General features: G+C 41.5%; 2 protein-coding genes across 2 annotated transcripts; one reads left to right on the top strand and one right to left on the bottom strand.

Annotated features, from left to right (window-relative positions):
• The first annotated feature begins 2,610 nt into the window (after positions 1-2,610).
• cct7 (chaperonin containing TCP1, subunit 7 (eta)) lies at positions 2,611-10,060 on the top strand. Its single transcript, XM_044182853.1, has 12 exons — positions 2,611-2,684; positions 4,204-4,287; positions 4,404-4,473; positions 4,564-4,670; positions 4,870-5,048; positions 6,089-6,260; positions 6,701-6,865; positions 7,019-7,207; positions 7,749-7,846; positions 7,944-8,076; positions 8,816-9,022; positions 9,157-10,060. The coding sequence occupies exons 1-12, from the start codon at positions 2,679-2,681 to the stop codon at positions 9,385-9,387; spliced, it is 1,641 nt and encodes a 546-aa protein (XP_044038788.1). The 5' UTR covers positions 2,611-2,678; the 3' UTR covers positions 9,388-10,060.
• Positions 10,061-10,497: 437 nt separating this feature from the next.
• On the bottom strand, positions 10,498-26,569 carry hspa12b (heat shock protein 12B). Its single transcript, XM_044182850.1, has 14 exons — positions 26,145-26,569; positions 23,368-23,431; positions 22,813-22,895; positions 21,924-22,048; positions 21,651-21,837; positions 20,923-21,027; positions 20,630-20,746; positions 18,860-19,037; positions 16,132-16,218; positions 14,657-14,761; positions 14,318-14,576; positions 13,998-14,101; positions 12,409-12,599; positions 10,498-12,321 (listed from the first exon to the last, which is right to left on the bottom strand). The coding sequence occupies exons 2-14, from the start codon at positions 23,411-23,413 to the stop codon at positions 11,848-11,850; spliced, it is 2,061 nt and encodes a 686-aa protein (XP_044038785.1). The 5' UTR covers positions 23,414-23,431; positions 26,145-26,569; the 3' UTR covers positions 10,498-11,847.
• Between the last annotated feature and the right edge of the window lie 1,157 nt (positions 26,570-27,726).

Raw genomic sequence — 27,726 nt, 5'->3', positions numbered from 1 at the left:
TCACCACCTACTGCTTTGAGTTCCTCGTTTGAGAACCTCTGGCTCATCTGTCCCATCCTCAGGAAAAGGTAAATATTTTCTCACATTTTGGTGGAATGTAGCATGTACAACAATTGTGTTCCAAATGGCTGTACATGCTATGTCACTACATTGCATGCATCTTCAATGAAATGATCTAATAAAAGAATAAAAAAGCCTAGAGTTATTATTTTTTCGGATTATCCTTATCCTCCTTGTTAAAACCAGTTCTTGCAAACCTTTATTTTCCTTTTTTTTTGTCTTCATCCAGTTTTGTTACAGCTTTATTATTTACTAAACTAATTTACTGGAGGAAAATTAGTTACTGGACTCTGGAGGAACTTTGTCAAGTCTGAGAAAATGCTGCTGGATAAAACCCCCCGAAACAATTAACAGTTTGTGTTACAAACTGGTAGCCAGGTTCCAGACCTCTGAATTACCATCCACAGTGGTTAAAAAGGGTCTGGTGTGGTGCTCATCGGTGCCGTTTCCTCTCTTGAAAAAGCAACCGAGCCAGTTAGAGTTTAGTTAGGCGGGACTAAGTATGTTTCGTCAGATACATTCAGGGAGTAGACAAGCCTTAACCATGTGATAGCACTGTCCCGGTTAAAGTCATGCAGGGGGCCATTTTAGTTATGTCGTTCCCACTCTCTCTCTCTCTCTCTCGCCTCATTTCCTGTCTGTCTCTACTGTGTTCTATCTAATGAAAGCAAAAATGTGCAAATATTTAAAAAAGAAACGACAGTGACAAAAAAAACAGCTACAAAAATAGCGACGAGCGTGGATGAGACTGACGCAGGTATACAGGTTGTTGTACGTCGACTTTGATCGGCATGACAGACACTAACTCTTCCTAGCAACTGCAAATGCAGCGTTAGTCACAACTGAAGTACCGCCCTCAGAAAACAGAAAATGGCTGACCTGAACACAATGTCAGATTGTCTGATTAACAGAATATCTCGGCCTCTGCTGCATCAATTTTGACCGTTCCTTTTTAATCGGTCTCTCGCCAGTCCCCCAAACTTTATGGAAGTGCAATGATAAATTGCTGCAGTACCCCTTTAATGGTCATTTTTGTCTGCGGGAAACATGTGGACTCTCCTCTCTGTTCCTTCCTCCTTCCAGCAGTTCAAAGCGCATCAGTACAGATGGGGATATTTGGGAGTCTCATGGAGCATTCATATCCTCGTGGCTTCAACTGCTCTTGTTGAGCGCTCTTCCATCACAGTGTGTGTGGTGTTCCTCCCAGGCCTGATCATGGTCACCTTCTGCAGCCTGTCTGTTCTCAAAACATTACAAAAACTCAGTTCAAGTGTTTCCTGAATTGTTTTTAGCACATTTTCATTTATTTAGATATTTCAGCATGCACATATGCACACTGTTGCATAAAACCAATTGCAGCACAGTGACTTAAGGTATGTACTGATCGGTCTGAGAATGGTGTGAAAAGTTATCTGATATAACTATTTGTAAGACTAGTGGAGCTAGATAAGTAGGGATGCCTATCAAGCCAGTTTACCCTAAGCAGATAGAATGTAGATTTAAGGCCGGGTCAAGCTGCAGAGTATCTGCTCTTTGCTCGGGTGAGAGCAGGAGTTAAAGGCAGCTTAAATGAAAGTTAGGTCAGGGCTGGAGAATGGTGTCGCCTGTCATGGGGCCTAGTAGATTTATGACAGCAGAGCCTGATACCCACTGCAGGGCCTAATGATGGGTCAAAACATCATTTAACGTGGGCTTTCAGAGGAATGCGCACCAAACTTTTGGCACATTTTACTGCTATGTTGATGCAGGGAATGTAATAGCACCATTTGGAAGTGAACACACCAAATCCAAAACAATTATATGGTTGAATGAAACTTATTAGCTCATCTTCTACAAATACACAGCCCGACTGGATCACTGTACTTGTAAGAAATGCACATTTTCAGAGCGTACTGCTGTGTGTTCTGTTTTGTTTCCCTCGCAGTATGCAAAGTCACAGACTGCAAGCTCCATATGTCATGTTAACGGATAGTGACATGAAAATGATGTCACATGAAAGTCTGAGCATGTTTGTGTGCTGATGACAACTTTCCATACAGCAATGCTTTCCTCAATGTGACAACAGGTTTCGCTAATATAATATAACCTACTAGGAAAGAAATCATTGACATTTGAGGAATTTGTTTAACAAAATCAAACAAATCTCACCATTATTATTGTGACAATACTTTGGGACGCTTGCAGGAGCTTTCAGAATATAAAAGATCGTAACCCTGTACCACTTTGCAGAATACCATGATATCGATATTTGATGATATACCGTATCATCCAAACCTTCCCTGGGGCAACATATAAAAATGAGTTGAGTTTGAATCATTTCTTACATTTCTGTCACAATTTTTTGGTTTATTTACATGTTTTATACAATTTATTCATACGATTGTTTATTTCATAATGTCCTATTTATTGATCAAATATTGAACGCTCCATACTGGTGATTTATACTAACAGTATTCGATTGCACAAAAGAAGCTTGTTCATCAATAAGTCTGTGTTTTAGTTCATATCGTTGACAAAACGCTGCATTATGTTCATGAACGCACCCCCAGCAGTTCGTGATTCCGAAAAGCATTGTGGGATTGGATGTCGGTGGAAAGCTTCTCGAAGGAACTGCAAAGATGATGGTGAGTGAGTTAGCATCCATGCCCCAAACTCAAATGTATAATCCATGTCCATCCTTCAGTTTGTCTGCGAGCATTTGCATCTGGATTAGTGTTAATATAGATGGCTCCCTTTTGGCGGTCTTGGGAAGCAATTATTTTGTGAAAATAATTTTTAAATGTATCGTTAGTCAGACCGTGTTAGCTTCGTAGTATTAGCCGGTATCAATGGGCGGATACGTAACGATGATGCTAGCTAACATGTTAACGTTAGCTATTATTGATAAAAGATAATCTACGCATAGTTGTCTTACAGTTTGAACTTGTAATTTAGGGTACTTTGTTTTAAGCATTTGTCTGTCATTAGTTTTGTTAACGCCTGTCATTGCAGCTTTGCCAGTCATCTTTTTTTTTTTTATCAAATTAGCTGCTGTGTGTTTAGCCTCTTTGTATGAGTGGCTGCATAGGAAACATTTTTAACTGTTCTGTAAGTTACTGTAAAGGAACTAGACCGGACAACCGATTAACTTAAACGTATTGCTCGGCCACTCAGCATTTGTATTTGTTCAGAGATTTGGTAGCCATGCCTGACTGAAGCAGACAGATGCAGAGCAACAGACAAAGACCAGACTCAGTTAATGACCGTCATTTGCCAAAATCTGCTAGCTAATGATCAGAAAATAGTAATATGTGTTGTGAGGCTATGATGAGGTGTTATGACATGTAATCTGCTACAATGAGTAATATTATTAGCAGACTGTAAACAGACATCCGGCTTTTTGACAGTGTCACACAGCTGAATGTCCGATGGGTAACAAAAGCATCACACCCTAAAGCTACAGTACCAGCCTCAGCCTGTATGTGTTTTACCATTTTAGCTTATAACCTTAAATGGTAATGATGACATGGCTGAACTCAATATCACAATAATATTGTTATATTATAAGAATATTGTTCAGATATTGTGGTACAATAAGTATATGCAAAATCACAATGTTTAATACAATGAAGTATGTGCCACAGTTTGTACACATGTACAATCATTAATTTTAATTACAGTTTGCTTGGTATGATTAATTTGGACAACTGAATTTTGCAACATGACACATTATGATCATATGAGATTATTATCACGATATGATTTCACTGAAACATGATGAACAGTAACATTGAACTGATTGCTCAGCCATTCTTTTATAAATGAAAACCACATTACCTACTATTCACACAATAGTATTTTTTTGCCTTTTGTACTGCAACTGAACTTGGCCATAGTCAAGCTTCCTACTGTTGACACTGATATTCTGTGTTGTGTGATGTTCATGCAGAAGCAAGCTGGCTGCACAGGTGTGCCAGCAGTATTCACATTTTTGTAGATAACCGGGCCACACTACTACTCGAGTATACCTCACTTATTTTAAGTTAGTGGTTTGGGTTCAGCTTACTTGCTTTCTTCACTTTCTGTCTTTTACATTTTTCTCTTCCTTTTTTCTTCTGTCAACCACCCCTTCCTCTCTCTTCCTTTATCCCCTTCTCTCTCCAGCCCACACCAGTTATCCTGCTGAAGGAGGGGACAGACTCGTCTCAGGGCGTTCCCCAGCTCATCAGTAACATCAATGCCTGCCAGGTCAGAAAAACAACTTTTCTCTCCTTGGTTGTGTGTGTTTTTCTGGGTGTAGTATGTGCCTAACTAAATATGCTTTAAATCTGTCTAAATGTACCTGTTGGGTTTTCTTTTTTTAGGTGATTGCTGAGGCTGTCAGGACCACCTTGGGGCCCAGGGGAATGGACAAACTGATGGTGGATGGCAGAGGTGAGGAGAGACGGGTAGACAAGGATTGAAGGAATGGATTACAGGATAAATTCATCTTAACAAAAATTTGTGATTGATTGTGTTTTCCAGGTAAGGCCACAATCTCCAATGATGGAGCCACCATCCTGAAACTGCTGGATGTGGTTCACCCTGCAGCCAAGACCCTGGTGGACATCGCACGCTCCCAGGATGCTGAGGTGAGAAGTGTGTGTGTGTGTTTTTCAAAGTTTGAGGCCGTTTCTGTTTTAATTAAGGCGGAACATCTGTTGAAATCTGTCACTAGATTGAAAGTTGTGGATTGAAATCTTACACTGACACCAACACAGGAGGATCTCCACTGTCATCGTAACATAATAGGTTTTCATAATCTTTTTCTTTCCTTTGTATTACCCTCAGGTTGGGGACGGCACCACCTCTGTCACTCTCCTGGCCGCTGAGTTCCTAAAGCAGCTAAAGTCGTATGTGGAGGAGGGTCTCCACCCTCAGACCATCATCAGGGCGTTCCGCAACGCCACCAACCTCGCTGTCAACAAGATCAAGGAGATTGCCGTCTCTGTGAAGAAAGATGACAAGCAGTAAGTGCTCCCTTTTCACACACAACAGTTTATTTGCATGGCATTTGAGGTTTGATCTCTCCTATGAGCAATATATTAATATTGCATCCTTTGCTGTGTTCACACCAAAGGCGAGGCGAATATTCGTGTGGAGTTACTCGCGTGAGTTTGACTACCAGATCATTTTACTCACACGAGTAATGCGAGTAAATACAACCCACGAATATTCACCCTTTCTGGCTTACTACAGCTTTCATGCCTTGTCAGGTCTGTCTGCAAGACAACAAGCAAACAACTTTTAAAATGCTTGTTTTCTTAATGGAGTTCAGATCAATCAGGGCTAGTGCTGACTTGGTTCATAGTAAAGTACAACTGATGTAATCAACTAACAGACACACATTTTCAGAATTTACCAGGTAGTTCTCGTTTACTTTTCTCCAAGCAATTGCCTTTTTTGTCTGTTCTCTGTATAAATCTGAAGTAGTAGCTATCATAGAGCTCTGCTCTGGGTGCCCACAGACGGCGGCTACAATAATGACAGTTGAGGTCGGCACCTCCGCTCTCTCAAGCGAGGTTGAAGATAAATCCACTTTTTAATCCCAAAGTTAAAAAAAAAAAAAAAAAAAAAAAAAAACCTCTGAGCTCTCCTCCCACCGGGACGTTAAACGGCTCCGGAACAGGGCAGAATCTGGTCAGGCTTTATGCCTCCAGAAGCTCCAGCTCTTCCCCTCCCTGGCTCTCTCATCCGAGCTCCCCAGCACTCAAAAGCTGTCTGTCAGCAAGCAGCAACCTGGTCCTCCCCACACAACACTCTGCAAAGCCCCTGCGATATGTGCGAATTTTGAATTGTTGAAAGTTGAATATTTTCAACTTGCGCAAATATGATTTTCACATGTTCGCATCATTCGCGTCTCTTTGTATCGACTATGTATGTATTCGCACTGCGCAAAAAATGCAATTTGCATTTGGTGTGAACACACCTTTTAGGCTGAAGTTAAATTGCGCTTTTTACTGGTCCTGTTGTACATTTTCAAATGTATTTTTCCCCTCTATCCTCTCAGAGAGCAGAGGCAGCTGTTGGAGAAGTGTGCAGCCACAGCCCTGAACTCCAAGCTAATTGCCGGTCAGAAGGAGTTCTTCTCCAAAATGGTGGTGGATGCTGTCATGTCTCTGGACGAGCTGCTGTCTCTGAAGATGATCGGCATCAAGAAGGTCCAGGGAGGAGCTCTCGAGGTTTGTATCTTTTACTTTTACTCCCACTTACGCAACTTCCCTCTGAAATTGCTTAATACAAGATATGACAACAACTCCATTGACAAGTGCTTGCTCATGGTGGGAATTGTTGGGTCTTTATAAATAATATTATAAAAAGTATGGCCTAGACCTGCTCTATAGGAAAAGTGCATTGAGATAACTTCTGTTATGAATTGGTGCTATATATTTACAATTGAATTGAAAATCGAACAGCAACCGAAACAAGTTTATGGGTCGGTCATGGAAAATTTGGGTGAAGAAATTAAAAACAAGGTTAAAAACGTCGAAAATTGGCTGCACCTTAAGGTTTACATGAAGCTTACTTAAAACATCTCTTGTCTCTCTTCCCCTTTTTTCGTCTTTAAAAAAAAAATTCCAAATCCATCTATGTCATACTTTTTTATATTTAAATTTCACAGGATTCCCAGTTGATCGCTGGGGTTGCATTCAAGAAGACCTTCTCCTATGCCGGGTTTGAGATGCAGCCTAAACGCTATGACAATCCAAAGATTGCTTTGCTCAATGTGGAGCTGGAGCTGAAGGCTGAGAAGGATAACGCTGAGGTCCGCGTGAAATCTGTGGAGGTATGAAGATCACAACACAGCATCAGGATGTGAAATAAGTGCCTTGAAATGTTTCTCCTTGCTCTCTGTAAAAAAAAAAAAAAAAAAAAAAAAAAAAAAAAACAACCAAAAAAAACCCCAACCAATTTTTACCTTCTTTCCCCTTTTCTGCAGGAATACCAGGCCATTGTGGACGCAGAGTGGAACATCCTGTACGACAAACTAGAGAAGATCTATCAGTCAGGAGCCAAGGTGGTTTTGTCCAAGTTACCCATCGGTGATGTGGCCACCCAGTACTTCGCTGACAGAGATCTGTTCTGTGCTGGCAGGGTGCAGGAGGAGGATCTGAGGAGGACCATGATGGTAGGACACATACAGAGACAGACACTGAATACCCCATGTCTTTAAACCATACATCTGCATTCTTAAAGGATGAAGCTGGATGACTAGAATACCTGCCAGACTGTCAGTGAATGTTTGCATCACAGTTGTGGCTTTCAGGTGCTGTTAACACCAGACTCACTGAAAATAGCCAACATATATATTGTGAAAGGCCAACAAAAATGTTAAACAAATGCTTAAAATTGATTTTACAGTAAAAAATAAAAATAAAAAAGTTTTTAAAATTAGACTTTTAATTAACAAGAAAAGGAAAATGTGACTTTAAACTATTTGGTTGGTCTTTCAATTAGTATTTTCCAGAAAATTACATTTTACTCCATTTTTAAGATATGCAGTTATACTATTATCTCACCCCAGCGGTGTTATAAATTATCTATACAGGAATGTAAAATTCAGTAGTGTAAAAATGGGCTTTTTGTTTGAGTCCAATTGTGTGTTACAAACGCTTTTTTATGTTACAATTACCTTAAACAATGCTGATTGTGTGAAATGTGACCTGCAGGCCTGCGGTGGCTCCATCCAGACCTCAGTAGGTGCCCTGACAGACAATGTCCTGGGACAGTGTGAACTCTTCGAAGAGGTCCAGCTTGGAGGAGAGAGGTAAGAGGGACGAGTGAAAATCTTTTGTCCGTCCTCTTCAGAGAATAACATTGTTACACGCACCATGACAGCTCACACCCACCATGTCTGTCTGTAGGTTTAACTTCTTTAAGGGCTGCCCGAAGGCGAAGACATGCACCATCATCCTGAGGGGCGGAGCAGAACAGTTCACAGAGGAGACGGAGCGATCGCTACACGATGCCATCATGATCGTACGCAGAGCCATCAAGGTCAGTTGACACATGGAGTGTGTGTGTGCATGTTTTCCAGTGAGTACAAAAGGGCTAATTACATGTAGCTATTAGGAGTACACAATGTTATATAATAATTAACAGCACTGTGTTACCGTTCATTCCACCTATATGACTTATTGTGTGGAGTTGTTATAAAGATTCAGGACTCTGAAGTATAAAGTCAAATGCTATATAGCATTAGCTGCTAAAGGTTGTCGCCGTTAACATAAACCTCAGCTCTCTATTCTGTATGCGACTGCCTTAAGCGAGTAGTAGTGATGCACGGGTCGACCCATAACCCGCGGGTCGGCAGGGTTTGGGTAAGCTTTCTAGAAAATATCATGGGTTCGGTTGGGCGGGTTACAAAGCAGCATTCAAAGCTATCAATAACTTGGAGAAACATTGCGTTGCGGATTGGCTTTCATAACGGTTCGGGGTGGGTGCGGGTATTAAAAGACCCTGACCCGAGCATCACTAACTGGTGAGGCTAGTGGTGCCACCGTCACATGGTACTGCTGGATGTTTGGCATAATGTTGAGATATCAGGCTGTGTTGTACATGGTGGAGTCTGATGTTTTTTTAACTTTTGGGGGGGGGAGTAGATAACTAGGAATGTGATTTGGGAACCCAGCAGGAGAGGGGTGCATCACATAGACACAGAGATCACTTACTCAAATTTTACAAATGTTTAATATTTGGTACAATTTAGTATAATTTGTATTTAACCCCTTTCCAGAATGACTCCGTTGTAGCGGGTGGAGGAGCCATAGAGATGGAGCTGTCCAAGTACCTGCGGGATTATTCCAGGACCATCCCTGGAAAACAGCAGCTGCTGATCGGAGCGTACGCCAAGGCCCTGGAGGTCATCCCGAGACAGCTGTGTGACAACGCCGGCTTTGATGCCACCAACATCCTGAACAAACTACGTGCCAAACACGCACAGGTAGGAAATTAAACACATTCTTACATAATCCTACAAAACACTTTGAATAAAGCACATGGCATGAGGGCACTTTTATGGCCTTCAGATTTAGAAGTGGAACAGGAAACTGTGCTTCATCTGTCATCTCGCTGCAGGGTGGTATGTGGTACGGTGTAGATATCAACAACGAGGACATTGCAGACAACTTCACTGCCTGCGTCTGGGAGCCCTCCATTGTGCGGATCAATGCTCTGACAGCGGCGTCAGAGGCAGCCTGCCTCATCCTGTCAGTCGATGAGACGATCACAAACCCACGCAGCAGCATGGATGGACCTCCAGGTGGCGCTGGCAGGGGCAGAGGCCGCGGGAGACCCCATGCTCACTAAGGGGAAGCAAGAAGAAAACCCCATTTTAAATTGGCATCAAAATCCAAATGCAGATAGAAGAGTCTTCAGTACCAGTCATGTTATGTTGAAATATAGATGCAGACAAAGATTGTGTTGAATGTACCTTGACATGTTTGACCTGTATTTGGATTTTAATTCTAGATAAAATGAGGTGTTGTAACCAGTCACACATTGCAAGTGGAAGGTGTAGTGAAACAAAACAAGGGGGGAAAAGTTCATCTTGCAATTTCAAGACAGATTCTTTAGACTTTGTCAAAGATGGCTGACATTTATTGTGTTTTCTTTGTCACCTGTTTTTTCTTACTGAAACTTTGGCTTGGTAACGTCTGTGTAACATTTCAAGCACTGCATCTTTCCACGTGTAGCCATTTCACTGAGAAATGATAGTGAAATACAAGCAGAATGAAAGCAGTTCCCCCTTGGTTTTGAAACAAACACACTCCTGTCCCCTCCAAGTCAGTACTTCCTCTCTTACCTGAAGGAGCTGTAACATAATTTCTAATCTGGTTTTGTGTTATGTGACAAACTGATATGTAACATGGAAAATAAAGCACTGATAGGCTGTCGAGCAGTTCTGAACCATTCATTGGTTACGCTGTGTTAAACTATTTATCGGACCATTCTTATCAATAAATTCACAGCTGAAATCGTACTACTGATTGTCCATATGTGTGTTATTTTAAACATCTGGTCAAGGGTGGAGACAATAGATTGAATCCTGATAATGTGTAAACATACCAGTGGCAGGTGATCATCTTTAAATAGGAAAAGCAAAGCATTGTATTGCTGTGGGGGGAAAATGGTACAAGTGTTTTTATTTTAGTGTAAAATGTATGGCCATGAATCATAAAATTAGGATAATGTAAGGATGATGCTTTGTTACATAATTTTGCAACCTGCACAGTAACTGGAAAAGAACTCAAAAGAAACAAGGTTGGGTCAACATGTTGAACATGATACAGCGATTCTTAATACTTTTATGTGAACATAAACATGAATACAGTATTACAGCAAACACATAAAGAGGGTGTGACAGTGTGACATCTTCAGGTGGGAAAGTTAAAGCCTCTTTTTTTTTTTTGGGGTTGCGTGTGTGGTACTTTATGTATATTTAAAAACAAATTTTCAATAGATGGACTATTTGCTGGATTTACTACAGTTGGGTGACACATTGAAGCTTGAGTCAACTTGTTAGCTTTTCCAGAGCTCAGTTGATGGAGTTTACTCAGTTGCTACGACGATAGCTCAGTTGTATGGAACTTCAGTCAAGTTTTAACATGTGGTAACGTCTAGTGAAGACAACTCAGTCATCTCCATAACAACTGAGCAAACTGTTTTCTGCTGAGAGAGAGAGAGAGAGCACCTGGAAAGGCTAGCAAGTGAACCGTGAGTTAAGGTTTTCATGTCAAACGTGAAAGCTAGGTTTCTCACCAAATCAACAGGCTCCCGCTGCATCAGGTTGGTTTGAATTTCCCATTTTTGTATACGCGTGAAAAATTATCTGGAAAAATAACTTGTTATCCTGATTTTCAAAGGAGAAAAAAAAGTCACATACACATACACCTGAATGTGAATGGTGATGTACTTTATAAGAAGCAACAATGCCACAGTCCTTCCTAGTGAAGGACCCTTAAGTGTGTTTTAATGCATCCAAGGAGCTTTCATCTTCCAAGAGGATTTTCAGCTTGTAGTTCAGTCTTTTCACCACTAGGTAACGCACAATCATAGTCACATTAGAAAAACAAGCTGCAGTCCAGGTAGTTGTATCAATATCTCATGTATGGATAGTGAAATATGATTTAAATGAGGTATCAGACCAGAACTTGTGAGATATCCCTGTGTAAGTCATTACATGAGGGAAAAGGCAACAGTCTTCATATTTAACAATTATGATGAGTGAGTTTTACTAGTAGTATAATGTCTTATGTAGAGTCTTTCTAGGTAACAATCAAATTGTCTACAGAAGTTGAAATACCCCTCGGACAGGTTGAATTATTAGAAGGTATCTGTTCGTTGCAGCAGGGACGTGTACTCGGCCACCAGCTTGCATTAGCTTTCACAGAGTTCACACAAGTGTTCCTCTGAATATTTTCTGGGCAGGAAATGCCTGTGACAGCATTACATGGTGTGACATGACAAACTCTCCGCTGAAGCCAGAAGGCAGACAAATTCATTTCTTCTTTTCTGTACAGAGAGGGCACCCTACCCTTCAGTTGAGGAGTATGAATTTGTGAAGGCTGTAGAGTTTTAAAAAATGTTCCTCCCGCGATTATTTTTCTACTCTAATGAGTAAATGTAAAGCCTAAATGTCTGAAAGTTCCTGTTCTTTCCAAAGAAACATGTCGCCCAATCCCAAAGTACCGCTTTTTCTAAAATTATCATCCCTAGAATCAGTTATTTCTGTGTTTTCCAGTCCTCGTCTCCACTTCCTGCTCCTCCTCAGTTAGACAGGAAGTCTATGGAAGCCCGGACAGAGCGGTTAGACATGATGTCAACGGCTGTGACTTTGATCTCTGTGTCTCCAAACTGCATGGTCGCCCTGATCTCTCTTCTCTCTGGGCCTCCTCCTCCTGCTCCTCCCACTGCTCCCGGTAGTGGTAATGGTTCTGGAAGGTCTAAAGTTATCGTCCCGCACTTCCTGACTCCAGGGTCGGAGATGTACGTGACGTCGTCCGTCGTGCTGCAGTAGATGTTGATGATGATCTTCCGCTGGCCCAGGCGAGCAGGTGTGTAGCTCCGTCTCACGACTTCGCCCAGAGCCACCGACTGGTCGACAGAGACGAAGCGGTCGAGGATGTCGGTGCACCACTCGCGACCTTCCTTGATGAGGAGTTTGTCACGAGGGTGGCGTCCCTCCACGAACCGGTTCAAGACGCCAACGCCATAGGTCAGCGGGCATCGACGCACTCTGACCTGTAGGAGAGAGTGCGTTACTCTGCAGTTCCCTTCAGCTGTACCAAAGAGCTACTCCGGGACTAACAGGTATTCCTGAGCACTCACCACAGTGGGATCCAGCCCAAAGAGCACGGCACCCTTCAGTATGGTCAGTCCAACATCGTGGGGGATGATGATGCGACACGTCCGCCCCAGTGCTTTATGGACTGCTTTCTGCAGCATGGGCGACTCTGCAAAACCACCAACCAGGAAGAGGAAACGCACACCGGACACCTCAGGCCTTGCCATCAGCTCCTCTGTCAGGGGAGAAAAAGGAGGAAAATCTTTATAATAATTTCACTTCATTGGAGCGTATGAGCAAAGTGCTTGTTTTTGTGTTTGTGTGAAAAAAAAGAGAGGAAAATAAGTGAATAAGGAAAAGAAGGATCTGAAGGAGAAGTACAGTAAGTGAGCTATGACTGATGTTTCATTACCTATTTGTGCCTCTCACTCTTTGTCTTATGGTGATCCAACAAATGCCTGCAAAGTTAAATGCCCACTGGTTTTGAACATACCACTGGAATGTGACTGATTTAAACCAGGCACTCTCCATTTTTCTGCATTAGTTTTGTCTTGACAAGGCTGAGCCGTAGTTGAAAAGTGCACTATGTTGTAGTTTTGTCCTTTTATTTGGTACCATTGAGGTTCACACTGCCCATTTACAAGCAAACTAGGATGTGTAATCTAAGTGACACAGACTCAGAAGTAGCTCACTTAATGGACAGTTTTAGCAACTTGTCATCCTGTGAGATCAGAGGTTTGGAGTCAAATCAAACTCCTATCTCTGTAAGTTAAAGCTGCACTAAGCAAAATTTCTATATTAACAATGGATCAAATGACTAATGTCAAAGGAGTCGCTCGTAGTGATTAATCCATAGACAATTATCATCCAACTCTGTACTTCCCTTCAGCTGTACCAAGTGTTTTAGCCTCTTTGTGCTCATTGTTTTGGTTTTAGGGCCCACAACTTTACTGTTTTGGTTCAGTCTCACCGCTCTTATCAACCTTGTTTCCAGCAGCAGCAGGCAGCTGCAAAGACCCACTGTACCTGCCCAGCACCAAGTAGCTGACAAAGTTAGCGACTAGCTGGAGAACATAGTGGAGCATTTAGCAGCTAAAGAGCCAGATATTATCTTCAAGAGTTGGTGGAGACCAAAACAGAGCTAAAAGGAGCGTGAACATTGGACTTGGCTCTGCATCTGTTGGATCTGTAAATAAGCAACTGTTTGCTAACATGTTAGCTATGTCAACTTTAAAAGGTGATAATATGTCAACAAGCACAAGGTGATGTTCATGTTGTTTTGGAGTTCTGCCCCCAAGCGGTAAAAAAAAAAAACTGATTAGTGCTGCTTTAAGTATGATGCACTTGTCTGTTGGCATCTCCTTATACCCATAAACCTTTTGTGTTTTAGAGTTGCTTAGGATTCTATTCTCATTTCTGTGGCACCTCCATTTTAAGGTATCTCTGTGTATATTTTACTAAATGCAACCAAATAATGGGATAAAGGAAAGAAGAGAAAAGAGGTAATAATTTGTTTTGAGTGCCTACTGTATATAATATCTGTGTATACTGTTATGCATATATTAATATGCATGTCAGTGTGTGTATGTGTTCAATCCTGCAGTCTGTACACGTGTCTTTGTGTGTTTCTCACCAATGTGTTTGACAATATTGATGATGGTGGGCTGGAAGAGCTCGTTCATGGCTTCCTGTGTCAGTCGCAGCATCCCCTGTGATGACCACTTCACTATGTTCATACTGACACACACACACACACACACACACACACACACACACACACACACACAGAGAAAAGAGAGTTTGCATCTTTACTGTTACAGACCTAACTTACTTACTTACTGTTGCCTAAATCAATCCATTGTTTAATCAAACTGCTCACACACTCACCTTTCAGCCCTCTCTCATACACACACACACACACACACACTCACACCTCTCCCAGCCCACACTCACTTGCTCCTCCTCAGGGCGGCCTCCACACTCTGCCCCCTGTGTTTCTTGTAGTAGTCGATGAAAGAGAAAGGCAGGGAGATGTTGAGGGCGTTGGCCCTGCCCGGCGCCGCCGTCCGTTTCCTCGCCTCGAATGCGATGGTGAGGTCCACCCAGGCCGCTGGCCGCTTGGCTTTGAAGCTCTGAATGAAGTCCTCACCGAAGATCTGGCACAGCATGGCTTCGAAGGCCAGGTCTACTCCGACGGCACCGTACGGACCGCCTGGAAGAAAAAATACAGCTTTGAAAACTGTAGGAAATTTGGTTATTTTTGTGTTAAAGGCAGATTGTGAAAGTTTGTACCCGAAGCCTTGTAGAGCTCTTTAAGTGTTCCCTGTGGCTGCTCAATCTGATGGACTGTCAGGTCAACTGTTCCTCCTCCGCAGTCTGCAACAATATATCTGTCACCTGCACAAAGAGTGCGCAAACACACACAATTTTAATACTTACTTACTTAATACTAGAAACATTTTGCTTGTTCATACAATCTGTTACTTTTGATAAACAAGAAAAACTTGCTTATCAGTTTGATTTCAGGGCCAGGAAATATTTTACACAGTACTGCAAGAACATGATGTTTCTCTTAAATTTGTAGGAGGAAACTGTGGATGATAATGTGTCTTCATTTTTGTGGAATGTCTAAATGTCATATTTCCAGTGTGTGTGTGTGTGTGTGTGTGTGTTTCCCCTGAAACTCTTCAACCAGCGGCCCCTCAAACAACCTCCAGGCATCTGTGATTGCTGCGCTTCCCTCTCTCCCTCTGTGTGTTTGCGTGTGTGTTTATGATATGCGCAGCGATAAGAGCTGGTTTTGGCGTAGTTACCCTGAGTTTAGCTGACCACGCCCTAAACACGAGTGAGGTAGTGTGAGCGTGAGTGAGAAAGAGCAAAAGTGCGAGCAACAAAAATGATAAATGTAGGGATGGATGAGAGAAGAAAATGCAAGGAGGAGGAGGATAAAATAGGGTTTCTACTCCTTTGGTTTATTTACAGCGCAGAGGCAGAGAGTCCCATGGGCTGGGTCCTTCCTGTGTGTGTGTGTGTGTGTGTGGACAGGAAAGGGAGCAGAAAGGGTCAGCAGCGGTACGTGGCTCCCCAGATTGTTGTCATGGTTCAACAAACAGAAAAGGCTGTGTGTAAAGGTGGAGAACTGGGTGAGTTTGATTGTCCCTGGGTAGGATTTTATCATCCCAGGCCAAATTTGACTTCACTCTGGATTGTGAATTTTGTTGTTTGTAATGTTGTTACAGTTGTGTTTGAAAGTTTAGAGTTACAGGGTACAAACCGGTTGAGCCTCAGTCCTTTCAAAAAATATTATAATTTTATTCTTATAACATCACAACCCTATTCTAATGACTTTCTTCAAATTGTGACTATTCTGGTAACTTGTTTCTCAAAATATTAAGGAACCAAACCAGGGGCAAAATTTGGTTGAAGCCACAATTTGTTTTTTTCAATACACCATTTTAAATAGGCCCTGCAAACAGTGTAGATATTGTAGATAGTGGGTGAATGCAGCAACCATGCTGAACTGAAAAAGAACACAGTGACTGCAGAGGGAAGTGATGATATGCAGGAAGGGGAAGTCAAAAATTGAGGGTTAGTAGAAATTAGAAAGTAGGTGTGTCTGCTTCTCATAGTCAGCCTGCTGGGATTAAAAGTCAAAATCATCAATATCCCTGACATGTGGGGTCTGTCTGTCTCTCTCAAACACACACACACACACACACACACACACACACACACACACACACACACACACACACACACAGTCTTACCAGTCTGTAGCTCTGACCACAGCTCTCCGGTTCCACTCTCCACCAGAAAGGTCCTGCTGTGTCTGGATCGCCTCAACTGCTCCCTCGCTGCAACAAGCACACACACAAAGCTAAATACACACAGGTACACAACATACTTCAGTTTTTAAACCTTTGATATTTGGATGTGATCTCTGTTGCACACGCACGTCATTAAATTCAGTTCCAAAAGTCACAGTGAGGCAAAAGATAATGGTTATATTCTACATATGGCTCCCTCTCACTATGTTCAGACAGGAAGCAAGGTGAAATTTTACCTTACTTTACTAAGTTTGATTGTTTGCCTGAGAAAATAAGCAGTCAAGCTGTATATATAGTACAACAGGTTTGATCATATAAAACACAAAGCCAGACATTATGACGGACACTTTTGGTTGACATCTTTCTTGACTTTATTTATGACCAGTGAGGGATGGTGACACATTTTAGATTACTTGCAAATGTGCCACATTTATGTATTTGTTTCGAGAATCATAGTTAGTTAAATGTCATATTGTCGACATTTTCAGAAGTAGGACTTCTTGTAAGCATTTTTATCAACTCTCCAGCTGTGAGCCCAAGAGTCATCTCCACCTTTCACCACCTTGCACTGCTTTGCCTGCATTCAAACATTTTTTGTCTTTCTGTATAAACACACTGTAGGGTCAGACACTTCAGCTTGTGTTTAACTAATACTCAATGCAAACTGGCTCACTTTCAACGTAATGAAGATGAATGTTTTTCATTTATACTACATATAGTGAGGTTTAAACAAGTTTCATAAACTGTGAGATCATGACATTTACCCAATGAATAGTATAAAGTCTTTCAATCTGAGTAAAACAAGAAAAACATACCAAAACGAGAGTCATAATGTTTTTGCATGACAGGAGCAATTTGTTGGAAATGAAGAACGCTCTCACATTTCAATTTTCTCTTTGCTCTAGACATGTAAATCCCCTGACTGGCAGGTCAAGAGCATGGATAGAGGCCAATAAAAACAGAGCACACTCAAACACAGCTGACAGAAATACTAAATACCTGACAGCCTGTTTGACAGAGCAGATACACTTATATGCCTCCATACGTGCAAGTGAACCTATGAAATGAGGCATAATGGCTTTAAGATGAGACATTGTTACAGATCAAAGAAGAGAAAAGAGGACGTTAGAAAAAGGGAAATATTTTTGTCTTGCTTTTAATAATACAACCTTTTTGGCAGGGTTGTGGGGAAGGTGGTCCTGATGCAAAAGTGTGTGTGTCCTAAGTCATAGGTTAGACAGTCTCGGGTGAAGTGTTGGTATTATTTAGATAAAAGTGTTTTTTATTAGGTCCCCTCAAACCCCATGAGTAGCCTGCTACACACCACAACAATTTTAACAAGAGATTTGTGGCAGGATAAGAAAATACAAAAATAAAAAGAAAGATTGACTATAAAGATTATAGACTTATTGAGCAACAATGATTACAATGCCTTGAAAGCAAGTACAAGTAAAGTTGTTTTAAGGCCCTGAATGATACAGAAGGTAATGTATGTGTGTCTGTCTGTGTGTGTGTGTGTGTGTGTGTGTGTGTGTGTCTTTGTATGGGGGTGATGAATAAAATGCAAGTCTGGAAACCATTTACAACAATTTGAAACAGCAGAAAAGAAAATATATGTGTGTGTGTGTGTGTGTATTAATGACTCCCCCTGTGCTATCTTTGGAGACGAAATGAGGTGGAAAAAAAGCTAAAGATAGTAAAAACCATGACCGTGATGCCAAGTGTGTGTGTTTGTGTGTGTGTGTAAATAGTGTTTGTCTGTTTGTGTGGTGGTCTGTGTCTGCAGAGTCCTTGCAAAGTGTACGACCCGGCAAAAGAAAGTTAGAGAGGGAGAAAATGCTAGAAATACAGAGGGAAAAGAAAGAAAAATTAATGTGAGTGAATGAGAGGGAGAATGACAGGCCAGAAGGGGGTGAGATCATAGTCTCACTGCACCTTGTTCCAATTACAATATCCTGTGTTTAGTGTGTGTCTTTGTGTGTGAGTTGTGTGTGTGTCACTGACTGCATATGTATAAGTGGGCCTGTGCAGGGGATTTTGGACGGCATGTCAGTTTGCTGAGTTATGCATCAATGTCCTTTTTCCCAGCCTGAAATCGTTCTTTGTTCCTTTGTTCCTAGCTTCTCATCTTTTGCACTGATGATTCAACCAGAAGAGTTTCATGCCCATATTATGCTCTAATTACCTAATATTGTCTGTGCAGAAAATTTATCCTGGATACCCGAAATAACTTCTCAATAATTAATTGAAAAGCATTGCCATATTGCCACAAAATACATATAAGATATAGAACATTTCACAATCTAGTTTTGTTTTCATATAATAAGTAGTTTGCCTGCTCTACATGACCTGTGTACACCCCCACACACACACACACACACACACACACACACACACACACTGCAAAGTCATACAACCTCACCAAAACCACAAGCAGTATCTGATGTCAGATCTTTACCCTCAGTGCTCCCTCTTTCTTACACACACACACACACAAACACAGTTCATCCTTTGAAAAGACCACAATTCCCAAGTGAAATGAAACAACAACATTTCCAGGAACAAAGTGCGGTTTTATGCTTATGCTAATGACAAAGTCTACAAGAAGACGCACAAAGAAAAAAGTACACACACACACATTCTCTCTCTCTCTCTGTCTCTTCACTACCTTGTCTGAAGCTGGAGTCGAAGGGCCGGGACCCTTCCAGATCCATGCCGTTTGTGACTGGCTGTAAGCTCAGGTCAATCACCTGGTGGAGGTGGAGCTTACGGCAGTAAATGGACGCAGCTTCGGGTTCCAGAGCGATGAGGAGCTGCTCGGGACAGTCAGGAGACACCAGACCGGCCTGGAGGAGAAATGAGAGACAGAGAGGGAGAGAAACATTTGCAAGCAGAATTTTATCGTCCTGCAATGCTCTTGATTGTATTGAGTTACTTACAGAGACAGTTAGCCATACTGGTATTGAAAAAAGCAGTTTTAAAAAATCTTTTAGACCTATATGTAGATTCTGCTTTAGTGTATATATACCTATGCTAAGTGCCATTAGGAGGGGAGGGGAGAGTTGGTATATAAGCATTAGTCTTAATGTATTGGGAGTAAAGTTGAGTGGCTGGAATGATGTGTGTGTGTGAGTATGTGTGTGTGTGTGTGTGTGCAGGGCAGGGGTCTGGACACCACTTCCTGTGTTTGTACGCCGGCCTCCCTCATTGTTCACCTCTGATGACATCATCACCAGCAGGAAGCATACACACCCTGACAGCCTCAAGCTGGGAGCCAGCGCAGGGTGTGTGTGTCAATGTGCATATGAAAGTGTGTATGCATTGGAGTATTTATGTATGTACCCGGGTGAGTGAAGGGCAGATGAGACAATGGTTAACAAACTGATTTATGTGTGTGTGTGTGTGTGTGTAAAAATTAGAAACTTAAACATAGAGAATGAGAATGAGGAAAGCATGACATTAAAAGTAAAAGGCCGGTCTATTCTCATTGATGTATATTGTGATAGGACCCCCTGCATTCTTGTCCATATACACACACTTCCTTCAAGTCACTGTGACACGTATAGTACACCGAGGAGTGTGTGTGTTGGTGGGAAGATATACAGGGAGGACAGAGGCAAAAGTGCACCGTTATGATCTCTGTGTGTTTGTGTGTGCATAGCAAGTGATATTCCATGGGAAAATTAATTAGACAGCCTTTATCTCATGCTTTATACTCTGCCTTTCTTTCCGTCTCCCTGTTGTTCTTCCTCTCTGTCTGACACACACGCACACACATGCACTCACACAACCTACCGTCATGATGACTACACTTTGGACAATCGTCGTTGTCCAGTCAAAACAATGTATCTCCAAAATGTCAACTTTTCATGCAACTAGTAAAAACAGCCTTGTTTTAAGCTTAGTGAAAATGTATTTTTAGTAATTCAGTGGGTTTTTAGAGGGTCTTTTGAGAAAAGATAACACTGCTTTTATTCCCATGGGAGAAAAAAGAGGTAAGATAAAGACAGATTATAAAAAAACATAGCAAAGGAAATAAAAAAAGAAAACTACACCACACAAATCATTTCATAAATCATCTATTTCTTAAATATCCTACCTACAGATAAAAAGTATGCCAAGCAACAAAACAAACCCCAAAAAATATTGAGATACGGAACATGGCTTTCACTGGACAGTGCATGTATGCATTATATACGTGGATGGATGAATGGGTGGATGAATGGATGCAGAGATGTATTGGACATAAACCCTACTAGGCTTAGGTGACATATTTTTTTAGTTGCAGAATAGTTTTGGCTGATTTAAAAGCATATACTTTAATGTAACAAGTATGTTGACAGTTTTATGTTTAAGTTTTAACCTCTTTCTGACAGTCATATCTATCACTCCATGCATGGATTTATGTATCTGTTAAAATTAGTGTATGTGTTCCTACCAGGTATGCAGCCTCTCTCATAAACTGTTTGGCAGGTTGTCTCCACACAGCGGGGACGGTGATTACCCATCTGATCTCTTCTCCCTCCAGCACTGATGTCGACTGGTCCTTCACCTCCTAAAACAGGATCAATGAAAACACTTTCTTTGGTAAAAGTCTCAAAATCGACCTCAAGATATGAGCTTCCATCAAAGCAAATCAAAAAAATAAAAACACACACATATGAACAGTGTATAAACATGTCCACCATGGGGCACCACACTGCAATCATAAACTGGGTTTTTAAAGTGCACCTTTAGAGCATGTTCCCTGAAGAAGTGCAGGGCGTGAGAAAACACCTCGATGGCCCTGACCCTCCGACCGTTGACCGCTTCCAGCTCTGTCTCCATGGTGAGGTCCTGCAGCAAACATAGCCCCAACTGCTGAAACAATGCTGCAAGAACAAGTCATCTTTCTGATGCTTAAAGCCTTAAAGGGGTACTCCAGCAATTTTATTATTGTACTTTCATAAAGTTGGGAGACTTGCGAGAGACAGAGTAAAAAAAAGAATGGTTAAAACTGAAGCAGCAGAGGCCAATATGTCCTTATTTTTTATCCTATTTTCCCAGGTATGGCTCAAGCTCTAAAAACACTGGATCCTACACTTCCCACAATGCAATGCAATAGTGTTTCTTCTGCTTGCCTGGTAACAGCTCTCAAACTCACAAAGCTCTCTCTCAAACTCAACATCACCAGTTTGTAAAGTAGGTTTTCGGTTACAAGTCTAAGGCGTGATAACCCTGATGACATCACTATGACATCATCAGGGTTATTGTCTCAGACTTTTAAAAAGCTCCTCCAGGGTCACAGAATACATTACACAACTGTTTTCACTGGCTGAGTTGTACTTCTCCTGATTAATAAATTAATGTTAATGTGTAAAATGAGCATTTTAGTCTGGATGTATTATGTAAAATTGACTTTCTGTCACTACTACCCATCTATTCCACCTTTCTCATCTGATTTTCCTGATCACTCTTACACTTGTGCTGTGGATCTTCATCTTGAACTTATCAAAGTAGAGCCAGTGCCGGGCCTCCTCTGGGTCCAGGTCGTGGTAGAAGTCCCGTGCTGCAAACCCAAAACTGTGGAACCGCAAATCAGGAGTCAGCAGCAGACACGTCGGGCTCTTCTGATTGGCCACTCCAGGGTCGCCGCCCTCCCAGCGCCTGCATAGATTGGAAGAAAAAGATGCCAAGGGTAGAAAATAATAGAATAAAATAGAATTGCAGACAACAAGCACAGACTCACTTACTTCATCATGTGTATGGCCTCTGAGTCCTGTGTGAAGCTGAATGCGTAGCCACTAGAGGTCGTCCCAAAGTCTATCGCCACGACAACCAAGAACGGACAGGACATCCTGGGTCTGACCTCCACCCTCTGAGAGAGAGAGAGAAAGAAGGCCCAAGTGAGAGGGAGATTTGTGTGTGTTGTAGCTGGTATTCAGAAGAAGAGAAGAACTCCTCATGATCACTCCTGTGCTCATTCATCTCCTTTTCATCACCGTCCTGTTTTTTATCTAAACTTCAGCATGTTAGCATTGTCATTGTGAGCATGTTAGCATTTAGCTAAGTACACCTCACAGAGCCGCTCACATGGCTGTAGACTCTTAGTCTTGTTTACAGTTCAACACCAAAAGGCCGAAATTCTCATAATTTGTGACCATCTATACATATCGCAGAGTGAATGAGCTAATGTGGGCTATCGTTTCTGTCTGGAAAGGAAGCCTGGGTGTTATTTAAACCAATGTCTCTTACATTTCACTAATAACTAGTTTCTATGAGTGGAAACAGCGTAGAATTATCAGGTTGCCTTGGATACCAGAAGCTGTTTTTCACGGACTTCCCTATACTCTTTTTTTCTCCTCTCCTCCTTTAGTACTTGTGAGAGTTAGTGCCAAAGTGTATATATTTCTTTACCACAGATTGTAGTCTTTATTGGGTACTTGTTTTAAATCTACACTTCACTTTAAACTGTGAGTGTAAGCATTATTATAAAGTGTCACTAATAATAGTGAGAAGTGGATGTGGGTTTACAGGTTGTGTTTAAGAGCTCTATATGAAGAAAATAAGTAGAAAGAGGAAAGGGTGTGTAGGAGTGTCTGTGGTGAATGTTTGTGTGTGTGTGTGTGTGTGTGTAGTTACCGGTGAAGGTGAGGGTGTGAGGGGTGTGATGCTGCAGTCATTTCTAGCTGTGGCAGGCGATGAAGGAGCTGATAAATTATCACCTGGGAATTAATGGAGAAGAGACGAGAAAGAGAAATGTAAAGATACACACTGGTGGCTAACTTTTAAAATCTCATTATCAACATTAACATGTTTCAGCATTGGAAAAGTGCCAAATGTACTGTAAAATGAACAGAATAGCCAAAAAATCTGTGTGTTTGAAGCGATATGCAGCATCAATTGTCTTCAATTGCTATACAATACTAACATGCATGCACACATGCAGAAAACACCTTATGTTAGGGTGTAAACACACTTGACCTGAAGCTCTCTGGATGTGACACTGAATATTTGTGATGAACTGGAATGACTGGAATTTCTCTGGAAAATGATATGAGTAATATTCCCAACTGGGAGAGGGGCATGGAAAGATCAGCTTGTTCATGCTCCAAAAGATAAAGAGACAGAAGTGAGTCATTTTGACCAGGTTTCCATAGTAATGAAGCATGTGTATGAACTGTATGTGTGTCTCACCAAGTATCTGCAGGCTGTTGGGGTCTGGCTGCACCACGTCAGCCATCTTTACAGGAGCCAGGGTCTGCAGAGAAACACACCAACAACAACAATGATGCACATAGAATAATTAATGAGGAAAACACGGCTTTATGGCTCCCACTTTATCATCAGTGTGGTATTGAAGAGTTTATTTGTGATGAAGTGTTGTAATTCAAATGGAAGGATAGAATTGGACCTGGCAATACAATAGACACATAATCAATGGTGAGTTATGTAGAATTAGAGGCTTAAATAATAAAATAAAATAGTTTTGATATTTCTAAGTAATTTGTTCTTAAGGGTGAACTTCAACCTGCATAAATTCATTTTTGGCCACTTGGAGGCAACGCAACAAGCCCTAAACACAACATTGACATATTATCACCTTATAAAGTTAGCAAATGTGTTAGCAAACAATTATCTATTTAAACATCCAGGAGATATGAAGCAACATTAGCATTCATTTGGTGTCGTGTTGATGAATACAAGTCCAATATTCACTCCCCTTTTAGCTCTGTTTTGGTCTCCTCCAACTCCTGAGGGAAATGTCTGGTTCTTTATTTGCTAAATGCTCCACTATGTTCATCAGCTAATTGCTAACTTTGTCTGCTGTTTGGGGCTGGGCAGGTAGTGATTTTATCTGAGCCTTTGAGCTAAAAAGAAACTGGGTTGATGAGAGTGAACCAAAACAGTAAAGTTGTGTGCCATAAATCAAAACAACGCTAAAATGCTCCATAGAGCTGCAGAGTCCGGTGATCATTTTCTGTTCATGAAAATGTGAATTAGTGCAGCTTTAAATAATGAATTCTAATGGGTGGGCAAATGGATGCCAATGCCAATCATCTTATACGGCACATATACAAGCACAATAAAATGGAGAAAGTTATACCTCAGTGGTTAGAGATAGGCAGTTGTGACCAGTGCTGTGTCCAAAATCACTCCCTTGTTCACCCATTCACTATTTCCTACTTAATAAATAATAAGAATAATCAGTAATTTACTCAGTAGTGAGCAGAAAATATAAATCTTAGACAATAATCATCAGTAACGGGTGTGACGCATATTTTACACTGAGAATTCAGACTTCAAATAAAATGGCGTAAAATAAATATAGTGCACTAGGTAATGAATAGGGAGTCATTTTAGACAGACCAAAGATATTCATCAGCCATGGAGGGGAAGTGAAGAAGACACACCCCAACCATCTTTCACAGCAACTGTCACAGCACACTTGAACTTCGAGCTCCCAGCTACTATAACAATGGCTTGTAGGTTTGTAGGTTTATAAATCAGAATGTCTGCCAGATGCCATGCATGCAAATGCTATATGACTATGATGTGAGCCAACTTTTTGTCTGGGTTAAACAAACAAAAAAACATGTGGACAATTGAGAGAAACGGTTAAAAGTAACTTGACGAATGTTGTGCACTTATTCGAAAGACTCATTCACATTTACAACTGGCACATTTTGTGATCACAAGCACAGATGTGACAGAAAAATGAACTATGGGAGAGACTGGGAAGATGAGCGTGCATGAAACATGAGAGAAAGACATGGCGTGAATCTACTGTTTCAACTGTATATCTGAGTGTGTGTAATATTCACGTAATCCTAATCAGTCTCTATGTTGACTGTATGTCCTCCTGCAAATGCATCTACTTTGCGTGTGTGTGTATTGAATTGCAGCACTGGGAATCATTTGAGCAAACTAAACAGATGAGTGCAATGAAACAAAGCTGTGTTTGTTTAAATCTCTTTCTGTGTGTGTATGCGTGCTTGCATGGGTGTGACTGAGAAAGCAGGAGAGATAAAGAGACCATAAGTTAGTTTGACATCCTTTCTTTGCGTACATTCATGCAACATCTGTGTGCATTTCTTCAAGCATGTGCCTGGAACATTTGAAATTAAAGGTCCAGTGTGTAACATTTAGGAGGAGCTATTGGCAGAAATGGAATATAATATTTATGTTTTAATTAGTGTATAATCTCCTGAAAATCGTTGTGTTTTCGTTACCTTAGAGTTTTGCGACCACCGTAGTTTCTCCTACACGCTTGGAAGGGGAGGGTGATGCGAGCGGTATTCAAATGGTTACAAACTGCAATTTCACCGCTAGATGCCACTAACTCCTACACACTCCTCCTTGTGCATCATTGGCGTTCTTTCCTTGCTATTTGACGATAAAACCAGAGAGGGGATGAAACTCCACATATTTCCACTGCTTCATCCCTCTTGCACATACTTTTTTCTTTCCTTCTTTCTGCTTTTTATCTCTCATCCCATCATCTCTTTAAGCTCAATCTGCACGATTTAACCCCCCCGCCCCTCCATTCCTTTCTTCTCGTTCTCAGACGCACTGCTGAGATCTAGCAGGGGATCAGCAGAAAAAGCAACTCTAACTCCCCTGAGACGTCACATTAGGGACCAATTGTGCAACACACTCCACTTTTATGCACCATTAACAATAGAGCTCTTGCTTCGAAGTAACTGGACAAATTCTGTAAACAATACTGGCAAGACAGACTTTAATTGTGCTCATTATCATGCAGCTTTGTCTTTGACAGTTAATAACAGAACCATTCATGCAAAATAGTACAAACATGCAAGTTTATAGTTTTGAAGCTGGAAGTTTTGCATTACATTTAACAGATGCTTTTGTCTAAAACAGTTTATAAAAAGTGCATTCAACCTCTACAGGAACAAGAGCTACATGTCATCAGTAATTATAAATGCAATTATTTTCTTTGAATAACTCACCTCTTTGTATGGTGTTGCAACACAATGCCCTTTTTTTGCCTCTCCAAAAGTAAACTCTGGAGTACGGCAGTCTGAAGTTTGGAATCCGCCTCCAGGGAGGGAGATGGAGAGGAGAAGAACAGGAGAAAACACTCACTGGAAATACAAGAGGATGCTTTTCTAGAAATCCCTTGTTAAAAATGTAAGACTTCCAGGCTGACTTGCAGGCAGATTTCCCAATATTAGAATTCCCTATTTAGAAAAGCTCACAGGGAGACGTGATGGATGGAGAAACGAGTTGCAACCTAAAGGGAAAAGGGACAATTTTTCTCTTCTTCTGAGAAAATCCCAGCCTTTCTTATTGAAGTTCTGAGTTGGTATTTGTAGTTCTGTCTCTCTGCAGCCGAGCTCACCACCTCTCCGCTCTGCACAGGAATGTCAGAGAAAAGTGGTGATACACACACACATGAGTTGCAGGAGTGGGAGGGCTGTGACAGCACATAGTGGGGGAATGGTGGGGGATTTACCTCACTGGGAAATTGCTGTGTGTGTACGTATGTGTGTGTGTGTGTGTGTGTGTTGGAGACTGAGGGTGGAGTACTCTTGAGCAGGCGGTGTATCCCAGTTAAGTCATCTTGCCCTCTCTTTCCTCTCCCACTGCTCCATATGTATCCGTCTTCTGTTTAATTATCTCTTCCTGTCTTCCTCTTTTCATCTCGTCCTCCTTGTCTCCTTCCACTTCTTTGTCTTTGTAACTTTTCTTGTTAATGTGGCTGCTCCCTTAACCTTTTCATAACTTTCTAACTTTGCAGACAAAAGCAGGAAGCAGTCAGGTGTGTTTGGTCAACCAAAAACAAATAATAAACTTCATTCATAGGTGGATTTTGTTACCTTAGGACAGAGACAGGCTAGCTGTTTCCCTCTTAATTCCAGTCTTTGTGCTAATAAACTAACAGGCTACTGGGTGTAGCTTCGCATTTATGCCACAAATATGAGAGTGGTATCGATTTTCTCATCAAAATCTTGGCAAGAAAGCAAATAAGCATATTTCCCAAAATGTCGAACTATGCCGAGTTAAACTGTAGATAAATACATTTGCTGCACTCGATACATATTACCCAATATCTGTAAATATTTTCTTATGCTGTGTGTGTGTGTGTGTGTGTGTGTGTGTGTGTGGTTTGTATGTGTGGATCTTGAGGTCCACATTAATGCCACAGGGATCTGATTTCTCCCCACTAGAGCTGTGATTGAAAGCATACATTAACCCCAGTGCTTGCACACACACACACACACACACACACACACACACACACACACACACACACACTAGCCGGCCCCACTCCCAATGGGCAGAGGAAGTCAGACCTCTTGAGTATGCGAAAGAAAAGGCCTCTGGTATACATACACACACACACACACATCCACATACATTCAGTCTCCTTGTCCTGTCAGATTTCCAAATCGAATTAGGGCGTGTGTGTGTGTGTGTGTCTGGAAGCCATTACCTGGCATGTCTCCCCTTGCTGCCCAAAAACCAAGAGGCCCCATATGGATCCTGCCATCACCTCTTGCTTTCTCTTTCTTCTTTCGCTTTATTGCC

The sequence above is a fragment of the Siniperca chuatsi genome, linkage group LG22, assembly GCF_020085105.1.
Source record: "Siniperca chuatsi isolate FFG_IHB_CAS linkage group LG22, ASM2008510v1, whole genome shotgun sequence".
NCBI classification, from domain to species: domain Eukaryota; kingdom Metazoa; phylum Chordata; class Actinopteri; order Centrarchiformes; family Sinipercidae; genus Siniperca; species Siniperca chuatsi.
This window is presented reverse-complemented; position numbering and strand designations above follow the sequence as displayed.

Coding starts and splice junctions, on each gene's coding strand:
- cct7 (XM_044182853.1), top strand. Junction 4,474..4,563: donor ACTGATGGTGGATGGCAGAG/GTGAGGAGAGAC, acceptor TGTGTTTTCCAG/GTAAGGCCACAATCTCCAAT. Junction 9,023..9,156: donor TACGTGCCAAACACGCACAG/GTAGGAAATTAA, acceptor ATCTCGCTGCAG/GGTGGTATGTGGTACGGTGT.
- hspa12b (XM_044182850.1), bottom strand. CDS start 23,413: ATGGCTGACGTGGTGCAGCCAGACCCCAACAGCCTGCAGATACTTG. Junction 22,896..23,367: donor CAACAGCCTGCAGATACTTG/GTGAGACACACA, acceptor ATTAATTCCCAG/GTGATAATTTATCAGCTCCT. Junction 22,049..22,812: donor TCACACCCTCACCTTCACCG/GTAACTACACAC, acceptor TCTCTCTCTCAG/AGGGTGGAGGTCAGACCCAG.